General features: G+C 41.5%; 1 protein-coding gene across 8 annotated transcripts in view; it reads left to right on the top strand.

The window, feature by feature from the left end:
- The window catches only part of LOC113010128 (solute carrier family 12 member 7-like), a 40,845-nt gene that overhangs the window by 22,526 nt on the left and 2,222 nt on the right, over positions 1-16,097 (top strand). For 5 of the 8 annotated variants that reach the window (XM_080293337.1, XM_080293338.1, XM_080293336.1 and 2 more), the window contains 21 exons: positions 459-589; positions 693-805; positions 891-995; positions 3,254-3,441; positions 3,544-3,708; positions 3,839-3,937; positions 4,896-4,953; positions 5,064-5,238; positions 5,735-5,853; positions 5,932-6,030; positions 6,104-6,223; positions 7,008-7,112; positions 7,535-7,703; positions 7,946-8,141; positions 8,972-9,141; positions 10,439-10,570; positions 10,683-10,790; positions 11,085-11,186; positions 13,354-13,523; positions 13,756-13,770; positions 14,084-14,217. In XM_080293337.1, the coding sequence (XP_080149463.1) occupies positions 459-589; positions 693-805; positions 891-995; positions 3,254-3,441; positions 3,544-3,708; positions 3,839-3,937; positions 4,896-4,953; positions 5,064-5,238; positions 5,735-5,853; positions 5,932-6,030; positions 6,104-6,223; positions 7,008-7,112; positions 7,535-7,703; positions 7,946-8,141; positions 8,972-9,141; positions 10,439-10,570; positions 10,683-10,790; positions 11,085-11,186; positions 13,354-13,523; positions 13,756-13,770; positions 14,084-14,217 (2,673 nt within the window). The remainder of the gene's footprint in view (positions 1-458; positions 590-692; positions 806-890; positions 996-3,253; positions 3,442-3,543; positions 3,709-3,838; positions 3,938-4,895; positions 4,954-5,063; positions 5,239-5,734; positions 5,854-5,931; positions 6,031-6,103; positions 6,224-7,007; positions 7,113-7,534; positions 7,704-7,945; positions 8,142-8,971; positions 9,142-10,438; positions 10,571-10,682; positions 10,791-11,084; positions 11,187-13,353; positions 13,524-13,755; positions 13,771-14,083; positions 14,218-16,097) is intronic. The other 3 variants (XM_080293340.1, XM_080293341.1, XM_080293342.1) reach the window with 3 other exon arrangements.

Here is a 16,097-nt window from a genome sequence, read left to right as displayed (position 1 = left end):
GCCCTTGTCTGTTATGTTTTGTGTCTGAAAGGGAAAACATAGTTCGATATGTTGGAATATTGGATTTTTAAATCTCAGTAGAATATTCTCAGTAGCTAATATATGAAATCTAATGCAATGCACAAAAGCTGCAAATGGACAGAGCCCAATTTTAAAGGGGACCAATTGTCCTTATTTTACGTTATTTTATGTTATGTAGATGCTGGTAAAATAATCAATGTTTATATCAAATATGGGCAACATTTTCAAACAGCGAGGTCAGTGTTATGCAAGTAATCCCTGTGAGCTAAAAGAAAACATTCTGAAACAGTTTTATGCCCAAACTGGTCTACGAGCACAGGAACAGGCAACTATCAGTTTGTCACCGGAAACTTTATTGGCATTATTTATTTTTTTACATTTATGTATGTGTAGACATGAAACTAGTAAAATGTATTTTTGTGATCACTTCCTGACAGCCGGTGGCTCGTATTACATGATCTCCAGATCCTTGGGTCCAGAGTTTGGAGGTGCTGTGGGACTTTGTTTGTACCTGGGAACCACCTTCGCTGGATCCTTGTACATTCTTGGAACCATAGAGATTCTTTTGGTTTGTAAACTCTATGTCCTACAAGGAGGCAGCCATGTCAGTGCCCTTCTGATTGCACATTAATCCCTCGATCGATCTGATTTTTCTCTTTGCCGTCTACCAGCTCTACATCATTCCACCTGAAAAAGTGGTCAAAGAAACAACGGCCAACGACATGCGAATCTATGGCACCTGCTGCCTGCTCCTGATGGCACTGGTTGTGTTTGTAGGGGTGAAGTAAGTTTCCATTCACCATCTGACACACACAAACAGAAGAACACACCACACAGGCTCACATTTGCCCCTCTCCTTCTGTCTGCAGGTATGTGAACAAGCTGGCTCTGGTGTTTCTGTCCTGTGTGGTTCTGTCTATCATGGCCACTTACGCAGGAGCCATCAAGACGGCCATCAAACCCTCAAACTTTAGGTGAGCGACTAATAACTGAGCAACCGCTTTTTATGAAGTGCTGGCATGTTTTCTCTGACAGTGAAAATCACGTACTGTCAGTGCTTACAGATACATTTTAAGCAGTTTATTGTACTACAGCTGATTTATCCTTTTTTTAAGATAAGGAACTGGATTAGTTTGTTTGTTAGTTTGCAACCACTGCAAAGTTTGTTTTAAGTACTTGGGTAAGTGTATACGTGAGTGTGTGAAGCTGCAAGAAACTTGAAACACCTTTTAGAGTCATTCGGTCAGATAGTCTTTTAAAATGTGTATTTTATCCTCTGATATGATTTGTCTTCATCTGGTAAATAGAAGGGAAAATATGAAAAACAGCTTCTGTCTTTCTGCACACTGTACAGTTCATATGTGGGGGGAGGGAAATGCTGCAGTGATATACAGCTTTTGAAGAGTGGAGATTCAATTCAGTACATGCTTTATATTTATTTTAATAAGGTAGAACCTGAAATCAGATGACCCTGTGAGAAAGCGTTTTGGCAATAGTGGGAAGGAAAAACTCCCTTTTAACAGGAAGAAACCTCTGGCAGAGCCAGGCTCGGGGAGGGGCGGGGCGGGGCCATCTGCAATGATCAGCTGGGGGCGAGGTTAGGAAGTACAAGAGAGCCAGACTAATTAAGTGTAGAGTGGTGTATAAATACACAATGAAAGTATGAGTGTGAAAATTGGAGTGAAAACTAATAACTGGAGGATTCAGTGTCAAGTGATCCAGCCCTAACTCAAGCAGTATCAAAAAGAAACGTTTGAATCTAATCTTTACGTTAGAGATAGTGTCTGTCTCCTGAATCCAAACTGGGAACTGGTTCCACAGAAGAGGGGCCTGAAAGCTGAAGGCTCAGCGTCCCACTCTATTTTTAAATACCACATGTAAACCTGCAGTCTGAGAACAAAGTGCACTGTTGGGTTGATATGGTACTATGACGTCTTTAAGATAAGACGGTGCCTGATTATTCAAGACCTCGTAAGAGAGCAGAAGGATTTTAAATGTAATTCTAGATTTAACTGGGAGCCAATGAAAAGAAGCCAATATGGGAGAAACTGGAGACTTCAGGGAGTTTTAGGAAAACCTTAAAATAACGTCTTAGAGTAACTGTATGAGATCTGTTTAACTTGCACAAAAGTAGAATTGTAGTTTCTAGTCTCTTTCAGCTGGTTTTCTTTGCTTTTTGTTAGATACTAAATGTCTTAAATGTAAATACCAACTAAATTCTCTAATATTTAATACTTTTTTCTCTCCTTTTTATTGATGTTATTGTTATTATTATTTTATTACTATCACTGCTATTTTCTGTTGTTTTCTTCTCAATATAACTGCACTCTCTATATGCTCATGTAAAGCTGAGGAGCACGAGCCAAAGAATGTCATTATGGATAAATGTGGCTACACTGTTTATCTGTACATGACAATAAAACTTGAAACTACTATTAAAAAAAGATCGTATGTATTAGCATGGGTATTTGAAATTTACATAAGACATCCAAGAGACTGCGACTGTAACAAAGTGTAAAGTTGGAAGGGATCTTGAATACCTTGGCACCGTTACTTCTGGTGTCCTTTACTCAGTACTGCACTGAACATCTTCAAATTCTGACACCAATATGTATCTGTAAAGCCAGCACCTGTTCCACAGATTTAGACCGTGTCCCTCGGGACGTCCTGTGGGGGGTTCTCCAGGATTATGGGGTGTTTGGCCCATTGATCCTTATACAACTGTGGCAAGAGCTTGGTCCGCGTAGCCGGCAATAAGTCGGACTTGTTCCCGGTGGGTGATGGGCTCCGCCAGGGCTGCCCTTTGTCACCGATTCTGTTTATAATTTTTATGGACAGAATTTCTAGGCACAGCCAAGTGGTGGTCTCAGAATTTCATCTCTGCTTTTCGCGGATGATGTGGTTCTGTTGGCTTCATCAGGTGATGGCCTCCAGTTTGCTTTGGAGCAGTTCGCAGCCTAGTGTGAATCAGCACCTCCAAATCTGAGATCACGGTTCTCAGCCGGTAGAGGCTGGGCGTCTCTGCTTAGGCTGCTGCCCCCGCGACCCAGCCCCGGGTAAGCGGAAGACGATGGATGGGTGGATTTTAGATTGTCGCCCTCGTCACATGCACATGGATGAATCTAATCTGACAATAAGAAATAATAAGTAGACACTCCTTTGTCGTGCGTGAGGAGGGGGGGCTGTGTCTGCAACAATTTATGAAATGCTTGATCTCATTTTTCTCCTCTAGTGTCTGTCTGTTGGGGAACCGCACTCTGAAGAATGAAATGTTTGAAAAGTGCGCAAAAACAGATGTGGAGCTCTGGAACCTTTTTTGTGACAGTCCATATCTCAACGCAACCTGTGACGAGTACTTCGCCTTAAACAACCTGACCGAGATCCAGGCCACACCGGGAGTCCTGGGGGAAGTCATCAACGGTGCGTCACCGTCAAGCAAAAATCCACTGAGAGTTCCTCCTGTCAGTCTTTTTTTTCTGCAGTAAATTCTGATCATGCAGCCTGTGCTTGTCTTTCCTTTAGACAACTTGTGGGGCAATTATGGCCCAGACAACATGGTGATAGAGAGGAAAAACCTGTCTTCTGTACCAGCCGAGGCCAACAACGACAAACTTAAGAACTACGTCTTCAACGATTGGGCCACCTACTTCACTCTGCTGGTGGGAATATACTTCCCCTCTGTCACAGGTAGATGATTTATTGTGGTCACATTATACAAAGATGAGAAATCATTTAGGATAAACGTTTCAAGGGACTTGAGCGTGAGGAATTATAGTTTTAATGCGTTTACATGAGTAAAGTTTGTGTTGCGTTTCAGGTATAATGGCTGGTTCTAACAGGTCAGGTGATCTCAGAGACGCCCAGAGATCCATCCCAATAGGAACCATACTGGCTATTCTCACCACATCCTTCATCTGTATCCTCGAGATCCTGAATGTGTCGATTGTGTCTGTGGAACTGCTGCAGGAACACCCAGAAACTCTTTCACTGCTGCTGGTTCCCCAAGGAGCAAATCCAGAAAAAGCCCTTCTGGAGTCTTGTGGTTCTTGATCCTCCCAGACCTGAAAGACCAGTGAGGGAAAGTTGGACATCAGGTGTGGCAGTGCAAGACTCTCTTGGTGTTCCTAAGGGTTAATTGCTTGTTCACACGAGTGTTCAAGTGTAAAGGCACGCTTGAGGTTTGGTTTGGGGGGACACCACTTCTTGTCTTCTTGGTCTCATTTTTAGCTGAGATTAAGAAGTCGTTTAAAGTAAATCCACTGTTTCCACTAATAATCCCTGTTGGTCAGCATTAGGGAACCTATTTATCTCGAGGTGCAGTGGAGACGGAGGTGACACTGTTACTACGTTACAAGAGCAGCTGAAGAAACTGAAACACTAGTGTCTGAGGAGAAAGGCAGAAAGCCCGGTTTCCTCAGGTGTGATGATAACTGAGATGTAATGGGTCATGCACTATGACTTATTACTTTGACTAAAAAGTTGAGAAAGGTTTGACATCCAGCGAGGATCCAAACATCTCTTACTTTCATTATTATTCATTATTTTCATATATTTACTGTTTTTTAGATTTCTTTTGTTTCCACGTTGTTCTCTGTTTTATTCTGTAAGCACTTTTTGTTGACTTTATAATTACTTATTTGTTTCCATTAGTTGTCTTAACGGCTTACGCAATTCAGGGCGTTCTTTGTCTTCTTATTATCATTACTAATATTAAACGAATTGAGGGAAGAAAATGTTGATGATTCCCAGATTCACGCTGCTTCTAAATGAGGTGATATTTATGCACCAGCTGTGGGTGAAGAGCAGCAGATTGATATTGTCACAGGCTGTTGATGTAAATTGTCCCAGTGTTTTCATCTTAACTTCCTGGTCAGATATCTCCTTTGTGGTCTTGTTTGGAGCCTGTATTGAAGGAGTGGTCCTGAGAGACAAGTAAGAATGTTTAAATGTTTGGAAAAGCAGGTGCTTTGTTTTTTCAGAACGTCTCATAATGCATTTTTATCATTGCGATTGCTGTTTAATAAAGCGTATGTATGCTTCAGGTTTGGTTTCTCAGTAAAGACGAAACCTGTCATCAGCATTCTGGCCTGGCCATCACCGTGGGTGATTGTGATTGGCTCATTTTTTTCCTGCTGCGGGGCGGGACTGCAAAGCCTTACAGGTGCCCCCCGGCTGTTGCAGGCCATTGCTCGCGACGGCATCATTCCTTTCTTACAGGTTAGTGGAAGATCACCTCTTTTGAAAAACACCTATTCCTTTTTCATTTTTATCTTGAAAGTGCACACGCAGCTTCCTTTCGTGCTTCATTATTGTGCTTTTTTACCGTTTAAAAGCCAACGGCAGAGGTAGTCATAACTTATGAATGTGTACTGTAAAAATGTTTGGTCTACTTTCTCATTTTTAAATGATTGTTTAAAAGATTTCCTTCTTTTTCACAAAGTCTTCTGAACTGATTGTTTCATTCATAAATTGTTAAAGGACTGGTTACATTATACCCGTCGCAGCTTCCCAGAGTTTTAAGGAAGCATGTTTGGGTTGTGTATTTAATCTGTTTCATTTTATGTTTTTCTCAAAATGTTTTTTCAGTTTCTAACCTAATAAATGAGAGAAAAGCTGCAAATTCTCACACAGGAGTTAGAAAGGCGTGCCGTTTTGACCTTGATAAAAATAAGTACTACATCAAACCTCTGTCCTTTGGATCTCTCTTTCTCAGGTCTTTGGTCATGGGAAGGCTAACGGTGAGCCCACCTGGGCTCTGCTGCTGACTGTCGGGATCTGCGAGATAGGAATCCTTATTGCCTCTCTGGATCATGTAGCCCCCATCCTCTCCATGTATGTGCTTTTTTCCCTCTTTTTGTCACTGAATTTGTTAATGTCTTTACATTTCATACTAATCACTGGTCTTCTCAGGTTTTTCCTCATGTGCTATCTGTTTGTCAACCTGGCCTGTGCTGTCCAGACTTTGCTCTGCACCCCCAATTGGAGACCTCGCTTTAAGTTCTATCACTGGTAAGAGCATGTCCTAGAAAACTCTCTTATCTCTGAGTGTAACAGTAATGATGACACTGCTTGTTTCCTGTAGGACTCTGTCCTTCTTAGGGATGAGTCTTTGTCTCTCCCTCATGTTCATCTCCTCCTGGATCTACGCTCTGGTCGTCATAGTGATAGCCGGCTGTATCTACAAATACATTGAATACAAAGGGTAAGTTTCAGGTGATGAGATCAATTCAGCGTTTAAACCAGGTGCAGGCAAGAAGGTATGGTCAGAAACAAACTGATACACAACAATCGTTTTAGGGCGGCTGAGCTTTTCAAAAGTAAAGAGAGGCTAAGGTTTGCCAGTCTTCAAAGAACTGTGACAAATTGACAAAATGTGGAACAATTTCAGAAATGCAAACTATCTTATCATACACAGTACATGATATCATTAAAAGATTCAGAGAATCTGGATATCTGTGTGCACAAGACAAGGCCAAAAAGGGTCTGAGTTGGCACTGCATGAAAAACAGACAATATTATGTCACTGAAAAGCAGCGCATGGGCTCAGGAACCGTTCCAGAAAACATTTCTGTCAACACAGTTTGCTGTGCCATCCACAAATGCAGGTTAAAGCTCTTTCTTGCAAAGAATATGACCAATAACCGCCATGTTCACTGGGCCAAATATAAAATCTTCTGTGGCCAGATGAATAAAAATATTAAAATTGAAAAACACGGGCGCTGTACTCGCCGATTTAAAGAGGAGAGGAATGAGCTGGCCTGTTATCAGCACTCTTTTCAAAAGCCTGCATCTCTAATGTTATGCAGATGCATTAGTGTGCAAGGAATTGGCAGCTTACACAACTGGAAGGATGCCATCAGGTGGTGAAAAGGTTTCTACAAGTTTTAGAGCCACATACGCTCCCATCCCAACAACACCTTTTTCTGAAAATCAAAATGAGTTCTTGTTTGTTGAGATGTAGTAAAACAGTTTTAATGGTGGTGCAGGGCAGTGAAGGAGTGGGGAGATGGAATCAGAGGTCTGTCCTTAAATGCAGCACGCTACGCTCTCATCCGGCTAGAGGAGGCACCGCTACACACCAAAAACTGGAGGTGAGTGCAAAAACACTTCTCTCACAATAGAGTATTTTAATTAGAGGCAACAAATAATGATTGGTCTATATTTAATCACTTAGAAATCACAAACACGTTCTTCTTAAACTCAGAGATTGGCAGAGAAATCTGCTGCTCTACATTTAATCTACTGAATATTCAGATTTGGGCTGTTGAACAAATGTTGAACAATATGACATCACCTTTACCTCGGCACAGTTATTTTTCTGAATCTGATTTCAAATCTTGAACAGTTAAGCTGCAGCCTCATTGTCACTGACAGTCATTACATTTTTTATCATCTTGTCCTCTAAAGAACTACAGTTGTCTGCAGACAGACTGTCATTCATTCAGAAAAATTACTTTGATTGTTTTTCGGTTGTTTGCTGCTAGACGTTTGTATTTTTTGGCTCTGTCTTCAGGCCTCAGCTGCTGGTGTTGTGTAAACTGAACTCAGACCTGGAGGTGACACACCCTCGTCTCCTGTCCTTCGCCACGCAGCTCAAAGCGGGGAAGGGGCTGACCATCGTCTGCTCCGTCCTGGAGGGGACATACATGACCCGAGGGGACGAGGCCAAGAAAGGAGAGCAGGTTTCTCAGTTTGTTCAATCGTTCGCTCTCATCGGCTAGCCATGACTTCACTGTACATGCTAATGTTTGCGTTTAACCTTCTTCCATGTGTCTCTTATGTTTGTAATTACGTTTGTTTTCCTGCTCTATATGTTCGCTCGAATATGAACCAACATGTTGCCGAAGCTGTGAATGAATCAAAATATTGCACACCACTCAGCACCTAAAACTCTTCCTTTCTTTTCCTTGCTTGCTTCCGGCAGAACTTGAAAGCAGCCATGGCTGCGGAGAAGACAAAGGGTTTCTCTCACGTCGTGGTGTCGTCCAGCCTGCGAGATGGTTTCTCCATACTCATTCAGTCAGCTGGACTGGGGGGAATGAAGCACAATGCCGTGCTGATGGCCTGGCCAACAGGCTGGAAACAGGACCGGGACTCCTCCGTAAGGAGAAACTTTATAGGTAAACTCAACAGAAGGGTTTTGTGTGACAACACTGCAATACTGAGAAAATTACAAAAGGCTTTCTGATGAGGCAACATGTCAAAAGGCTTCAAAAGCTGTAATAACTGAGATCAATCATTTGCTAATCCATAACTACTTAAATACTGTGGACAACAATTTACAGAACTGCATTTCTTTTAATGAGCCCTTCACTTCACTAAGAGGACAAAACCCGTCCTTAATGGCGTGCTAACGTTACAACATTCTTATTGTAAAGAAATAGAAAAGATGTCATTACAAAAATATTAATGCCAAAAATATCAGCATTTGACATTTACTGTATTGTTTTTTACATTTCTTCTATTATGACCACACAGACATGTAATCACATATTACCGAGTAGATTACAGATGTTTTTAGTCCAGATGTCCTGCAGATGCAGATGACAAATTAAGCGATAGTCACAAGTATTGTTGCGCGCCAGGATTTTATGGTTTTACAGATTTACAGTGGCCCTGAGAGTTCAAATGGACTGCAGTTTAAGAAAAACCCCAACAAATAGAAAAATGCTGCAAAAGTACTTCACATGTTTGGGTGTGTGTCACTTCCACAGCTGCTTCGTCACAGTAATGTGTTCCCAAAAACACTTCTGTGTGTTGTGAGATTTTGGTTTTTCTACTTCCTTTGTGTTTTATTCCTCTTCTTTTTCTTCCATGTTTTATGTGCCTTTGCTGCATTTTTCTGTTTGCTGGTGTTTTCATAATTTCCGGTGTTTAGGGCCGCCATATTTACGCACAAGGTTAGAGATTTTGGACGGGGCTCAGGAACATCTTTTTTCTCTCCCTGCAGAAACCGTTAGAGAGACGACTTCGGCACATCAGGCTCTGCTCGTAGCCAAGAACATCGACCATTTCCCTGCTAACCAGGAGCGTCTGAAGGAGGGCACCGTTGATGTGTGGTGGATCGTACATGATGGTGGACTGCTCATGCTTCTGCCTTTCTTACTTAGTCAGCACAAGGTGTGTCTTTGTTTGTGTTGCCTAAATTATCTTTTTACTTTAAGATTCTTTAGTTGAATTTAAATATGAACCGTTCAAGAAAAAACAAGGACTCCAAAGTAAGATAAAAATCAATAATTATATAAATTGCCACAGTAAGCAGGATGAATAGAGTGCATTTATATACACCGTTAAAATTTGTCTCAATGTTCTCACCGTTAGCATTGTGGCTGCTGTCTTCCAGCCAGAAGTTTCCTTTTGAAATGAGTGTATGCTAACTTACTGGCTAATACTAGCAAGCTTCGTTATCAAGCTGCTTCCATATCTGCTAATTAATGCTAAGCAACATACAAATGCAAAAAGTGCCCTCACTAGACTTTTGTACATCCTTCATCACACAGCAGCGATACCAAGTGTTCTGAACATCACAAATAAAGTCTTGAGTTCAGTTCTTGAGGAAGCTGAACCTGTCAATCAAAACGGCCACACCCCTGACTTTAAGCCATAGGAATGCCCAAAAGGGGGAAATCTTACAAACACATCACCACATGCATGTTGTTGTGAATGTGTTTTGTTATTTATGGAGACCAAAACCATGTTGGTACCAGGCTGTAAACATGTAAGTTACAAGGCTAAAGTTTGCACTTTAACATGAGAGTTAAAAAGATCATGATCAAGTCGCTTTTGGAATCAGCCTCAAGTGGTCATGTGGGGAACTGCGCCTCGAAGGTGGCTGCATTTCTCAGTCCCGTAGGTTCTGACTTGACAATTACCATATGGGACTACATTTAATCAACTTCAACCAAAATTAAAATTACTCTTCTTTTAACCTTTAAACATTTTCCCCAAAGATTTGTAGTAAATAGCCGTTGACCTGTTTGCAAATCAAGATCTTTTGCTAACAGCTTCTAATGCGGGGGGTGGGCAATCCCAGGCCTCGAGGGCCGGTGTCCTGAAGGTTTTAGATCACACCTTGGGTCAACACACCTGAATCACATGATTAGTTCGTTACCAGGCCTCTGGAGAACTTCAGAACATGTTGAGGAGCTAATTTATCCATTTAAATCAGCTGTGTTGGTTCAAGGACACATCTAAAACCTGCAGGGACACCGGCCCTCGGGGCCTGGAGTTGCCCACCCCTGTTCTAATGTCACACAGTTTAATATTGATGCAGAGCCTGCCGGCCTTCAGTCATAATAAAATAATAAAAGCAGGTCTTTAATCTTTCGTGCTGCACTCAGGTGGCCTATTAATTGAGCTGGATAAAAGATGGGCGTGTTGCTCTGGGTGGTTGGTTATAATAACTTTTTCTGTTTAGGTATGGAGGAAGTGCAAAATGCGAATCTTCACTGTGGCACAGATGGATGACAACTCCATTCAGATGAAGAAAGATCTCCAGATGTTTCTCTACCAACTGCGTCTAAATGCAGTGGTGGAGGTAGTGGAGATGGTGAGACTGTCTACACTTTTAATTCACTTTTAAATCTGCATTAGATTACTTAATATGATAATAGTTCCATACCTACTCATACTGAATTTGCAGATGCTCTCTCTCCCTGTAGCATGACAGTGATATCTCAGCTTTCACCTATGAGAAGACGCTGGTGATGGAGCAGAGATCTCAAATGCTCAAACAGATGCAGCTGTCCCGCACAGAGAGGGAGAGAGAGGTAAAGGGACACATACTGGACATCCTTAACGTTTTTCAAATGATTGTAAAGCGATGTATAAGCTGGTTATTTTGGCATATTTTAATGTTTTCCTGCAAGACTTTTATGATGGTCATATGATGGATTTGTTAAAACAAACATATCAACAATAATTAATATTTTTATAATGACAGGATTTAGGAAAAACTGCTTAAATATTAAGGTGTTGCAAAAGTCTTCACGGTCTGTTCTGCTGTTCTTGACCTTTGACCTTTTCCCCCTAATCACTGCGTTGTGAATGGACAATGGGCTCAGATTCAGAGCATCACGGATGTATCGCGTGCTTCCATAAAGAGGAAGAAGTGTTCGAGTGCCGACGCCCCGCCCCTCTACTCTCAGTGCATTCCAGAGGATGAGGTAGCCATGGCAACTAGACCAAACAAACAACCCTGGAGCCGTCGCTCTATCCCATTCATCATCTTTACCATCCTAATCTATTCATAACCGCCGGAATGCTTTAGACAGTGCTCTGAATTAACTCATTTGTTAAGTGTATGCATGAGCTTGTTTCGGCTGTTCACCCTCCAGGATGTTGCTAACAGAGTGTCAGAAACCAAAAACAGCCGCTAGGGGGACACAAAGTCCTCCCTGAGCGGCAGGCACCAAAATATCAGTCATGACTATTTCCTCCCAAATCTTCATCTTTTGATTTGTGCCCATCTTCAGATTTTAAGATGTGGAATTCTCAATGAGCGGTCAGTTGCCTTATACATGTGCAGGTCTGACACAAAGAATAATGTCACTAGTTTTGCATCATGCACCATCATTTTTTCCCCCTATCATGCATGCATTTTTGCACTGGAGAGCTGGAACGACACATTTTACCTATAGGTAAGAGAGCATGTCCAGGGTTCTGCATGAAGCTTATTTGTTTTAACATCGGTCCTGTTTCTTGTCTCTTGCCAAGCGCTTGTACATAGGAGCAGTGATTGTTGAGGTTTTCTCTTTTTCTCTCTTATTGTAATTTTACCGTACAATATAAAGCACCTCGGGCCAGCTATTTTTGTAATTTAGTGCTTTATAGATACAATTTACTACTACAATATAGATTTGTTCAGCACCTTTCAAGAAACTCAACGACACTTTATTAAAACAATAATAAAAAATCTAGAAATTAAAGAAGAGGTGAGTTTTGAAGAACGGATGGGAGTTTTAAAGAAGATATGGAGGTTGGTGCGAGGGACAGAAAAGAGCCCCATGGCTGAGGATCACATCATCCAAGGCTGCATGTATGGGTGGCCAGACAGGTACTGAGGGCCCAGGTCATTAACAGGATTTATAAATGAGCAGAAGCAACTTGTAAATGATGCGTGACGTGACCAAGAGCCAGTTGAGCTTTATGTGGAGTGATATGTTGGGGATCCCAAATGGGACTCCATTGCAGCCAGATAGCGCCAAAGAGTCAGTGAGCGATGACCAAAGTCAAGAGATGTTCATTAGACGAAGAAAAGCTGCTTTGGTGACAGATTTATAATAACCCTGGAATAAAAGTGTAGAACATTATAACATTATAAAGTGCCACAACTGTTGTTGTGATTACGTGCTATATAAAATTGAAATTAAATTGAGTCCAGGGGTTGCTGAGATGGGGGGGATCACCCATGTCGATGAAGAGCTCCATTCTTCTGGAGCAGGGTCTTGATGGCCACAAGCAAAAGCACAGTGCTATTGCTTTTGAGCTAGGTAGTTAAAATCCATGTTGTAATTTCATGCAGACGTTTGGTCAAGGAGCTTTGATTGTGGAGAGTTTAGCACTGACAGCTGTGTGTTGTCAGCATAAGAATGGAAACAGAAACCATGGCACCACTGCCCATGAGGGAGCATGTAGATGGTGAAGAGAAGGGGTCCAAGCACAGAGCCTTGAGGCACCCCATGGTTAACTGGAATAGAGGTGGAGCAAGAGTCTCCTAAGGTGACAAGCTGTGTTCAGTTGGAAAAGTAGGACTGAAACTGTGAGAGTTCAGTACCAGTGAGGCCAAGAAAGCCAGCCAGAGGTGAGAGAGAAGAATGGTGTGAGAATCAGTGCCAAAGGCTGCAGAAAGGTCCACAGGGTCAGAGTCTGCCCTGTTGGTGATGGGAATCATTGAGGCAGTTTGGAAGCGCGTGCCTAGTCTAAAGGTGTCTGCATGGGGTCCCAGATGCAGGTGGAGACTTGAGTCAAAGAGAACCACTTTTAAAAATGTAAAAACAAGTCCTGCAAAAGAATATGCAGAAGGTTTTGCACATATGAATTTGCAGGTTTTTAATAATTTAGTCATATATAGAAGTGTTACCATCACATGAGGGAAGCTGAGGCTTTTCTTCATTCATGTGATTCTTTGAGTCTGCATGTACTTTATGCTCTTAAACATATCGCTTGACTGCTGTCATGTCAGACATTTCTTCTCATCATTTTTTCTTTCCATATTAGAATGTCTCCATTTCCTGAAAAGCTGTGGTATTCAGTATCAGCTCTCCTAATGAAAGATTAAGGGTGAAGATCACGGAACTAATAAGACTTTATATCATGTCACCGTCTGTTCAGGCTCAGCTGATTCACGACCGGAACACAGCATCTCATTCTGCAGCGAATGACAAGGCTGCTGGCGCCACTTCTGATCGTGTCCACATGACCTGGACCAAAGACAAACTGCAGAATGAGAGGAACAAACACAAAGAAAACATGGCAGTGAAAGACATGTTCAACATGAAACCGTAAGTAGAGCTAAGTATGCTGCCTCACACTTTTGACACATACATAAACAGAATTTAGAATATATATTGCAAGAAAGTGGCATTGCAAATTTACTCAAAATGTTGCAGGAGGGATTCCTGGAGTGACAGCGTGATGATTTAAATACAATCTCTGAATATTTAGAGGCTATATTTTGCTATTAATGTTGGATGTGTGTCCCCCATCCTCTATCCCCCATCCTCTATCCTCTAGTGAGTGGGAGAATCTGTAAGTAACTTTCACTTCTTGGCTGCATGTGCTTGAACTTTTTCACGTGTGAAATAATCTCTGTTGGCATGCTGGTAGAAAAGCGATTAACTAGTTCATGCATGCATACGTGATGAGACAAAAAGCTCGTGCTTTTATCACAAGGAAACTGCATCCATCTGCATTTGCATCCTTCATTGTCATCCCCAATCTTTTATACTGCACTTGAGTGGACAGATGAATGATAGTATAGCATACTTTAGAAGATGATTGACTGTGTTGCATGATTTTTTGTTAAATTAAAGACCTTGTTAATGTCTCTGGTTAAACATAGCAACCACTCTAATGTGCGGAGGATGCACACAGCGGTGAAACTGAATGAGGTGGTGGTGAAGAAATCCTGTAACTCGGAGCTCGTCTTGCTGAACATGCCGGGCCCACCAAAGAACAAGAAAGGGGATGACAACTGTATCCTTTTTCAAAGTACCAGCAGTATTAAGCCCTTAACTGGATTTTTCTTTCAGTCTGTGAGTTGTTCAGTCATTTAGTCAACCACAGTAGATAAACTGTTTGATATTTAGACACCCACTTTCTTGCTATTAATATGAGATTAGTCATAGCACTTAGAGCAGAGCGATATGACCAAAAATATTTATCAAGCTATACATTTGAAAATTTGCGATAATGATATAACTGACGATATAATTGACACTAGACAAAATACTTTACAACTCCACAACTTTATTAGTGCAAAAATAAGCAGCTGTTTTTTATGTGCATTAAAGTTATATAAAAACGTAACAGTGCAAATTCCTTGCTGATAGTTTAACCAAAAGGCATTTCCAGTGGAAACTGGCCAACATATCCTCAGCATAACCATGTATAATATCCACAAAACTTAAAAAGAGGTTATCCGGTTGTTAAGTCTGACGTCACTAGCCGTGTCTGGACCTAAACTCCGCTGCAGGTCCATATATCAAACGATCACTATGGCATTACTGAGAGTTGAAAAACTGTCTAAAGTCTTTCATCTTTAATAAAATGATCAGCGTTCTGGTCTACCAGGTGTAACAATTGAGTTTAACATCCAGGCATCCATGAAAACGGAATTTATGACATTTAACGGAGTTAGAAGTTAGCAGGAAGTTAGCTCGCTAGCTTCTATCTAAATACAATATAGCATGTCCTGACTGCGGGGTTTTGGAAACAAATTAAAACGTACAGCTCTGCTATCACTTCCAGCATAAATGAAGACAGAAAACTAAACAGCAGTGACGTTTGTAGGGTTACTGAAGTTGGGCTAGCTGGTATATAATGATGTGCTACGTGACCGCTAGCGACACAGCTATGTTAGCGTAATATAAACAAGCTAACTTTTTTCCACTCGATAAAAGTTAACGTGAGTGTTCTCGGTCAGGAACAAATGTAATCGCATGGCAGGATGCTGTAAAAGGACCAAACTTCAGCCAGGAGAACAACTGAGATAATCCATCCACAATACGAGGTTAGTCATTCATATACTGCTGCATGGGCTGGGCTGTAGTTACATCCTAAGGTTTTAAAGACTGAGCTTAAATAAATGATTAGCGGTAATAAAAGCTGAGGGAGGTCAACAGTGATCACTGACTGTTTTAGGAGCTTTTTGAGATTAAATAGAAGAAAATACAAAACATTAAACATGTTAACAACACAAAAGCCATATTAAACGCAGACTACTTTAGACCCGGAAGTAGGATTCGTCACGTCATCACTTAACGACCAGACACACACACACACAATACGGTAATATTATGTTGAAGCACAGTACGTATCACTCCGCGAGACTCCTGCCTGCAAAAGCGGTAATGCTCCGACAATCCATCAAGCGGTGCGGGTTCGTAGCTTAGCAAAATCGTCCTAAAACATTTGACAGATTTTCGAGCGCCACATAAAATCGTTTCGAGGTCAGTAAACACAACCAGAGTTCATACATAAGGCACACGGGATTATAAGGTGCTCTGTCGATTTTCAGAAAAATCAAAGGATTGATTTTAAGTGTGCCGTATTTTCCAAAAAACACGGTAGTAACGATGACCCGCTAGCATGCGCTACCAAAAATAGTGCTTTGTTGTGTATCTGACGGTCGAAAGCTAAACCAGTTCCACACCACTGAAGCTGCAGCATTTTTACCAACCACTTCTGGTTCATCCGCTTCATTCAACGATCCGCTTTCGCCCTCCTCATTCTCCGTCGCCGCCGGCATGCTTTTTCCGCCATATGCGTATGAAAACATAGGCACACGCGTTTTACCCAAATTCTATCGCGATATTTCAATTTCTTGTCGTTGCCCAACATTATACCGGTATTAC

The sequence above is a fragment of the Astatotilapia calliptera genome, chromosome 18 (assembly GCF_964374335.1).
Source record: "Astatotilapia calliptera chromosome 18, fAstCal68.1, whole genome shotgun sequence".
NCBI classification, from domain to species: domain Eukaryota; kingdom Metazoa; phylum Chordata; class Actinopteri; order Cichliformes; family Cichlidae; genus Astatotilapia; species Astatotilapia calliptera.
The sequence above is the reverse complement of the archived record's forward strand: the minus strand, read 5'-3'. Positions and strand labels throughout refer to the sequence as shown.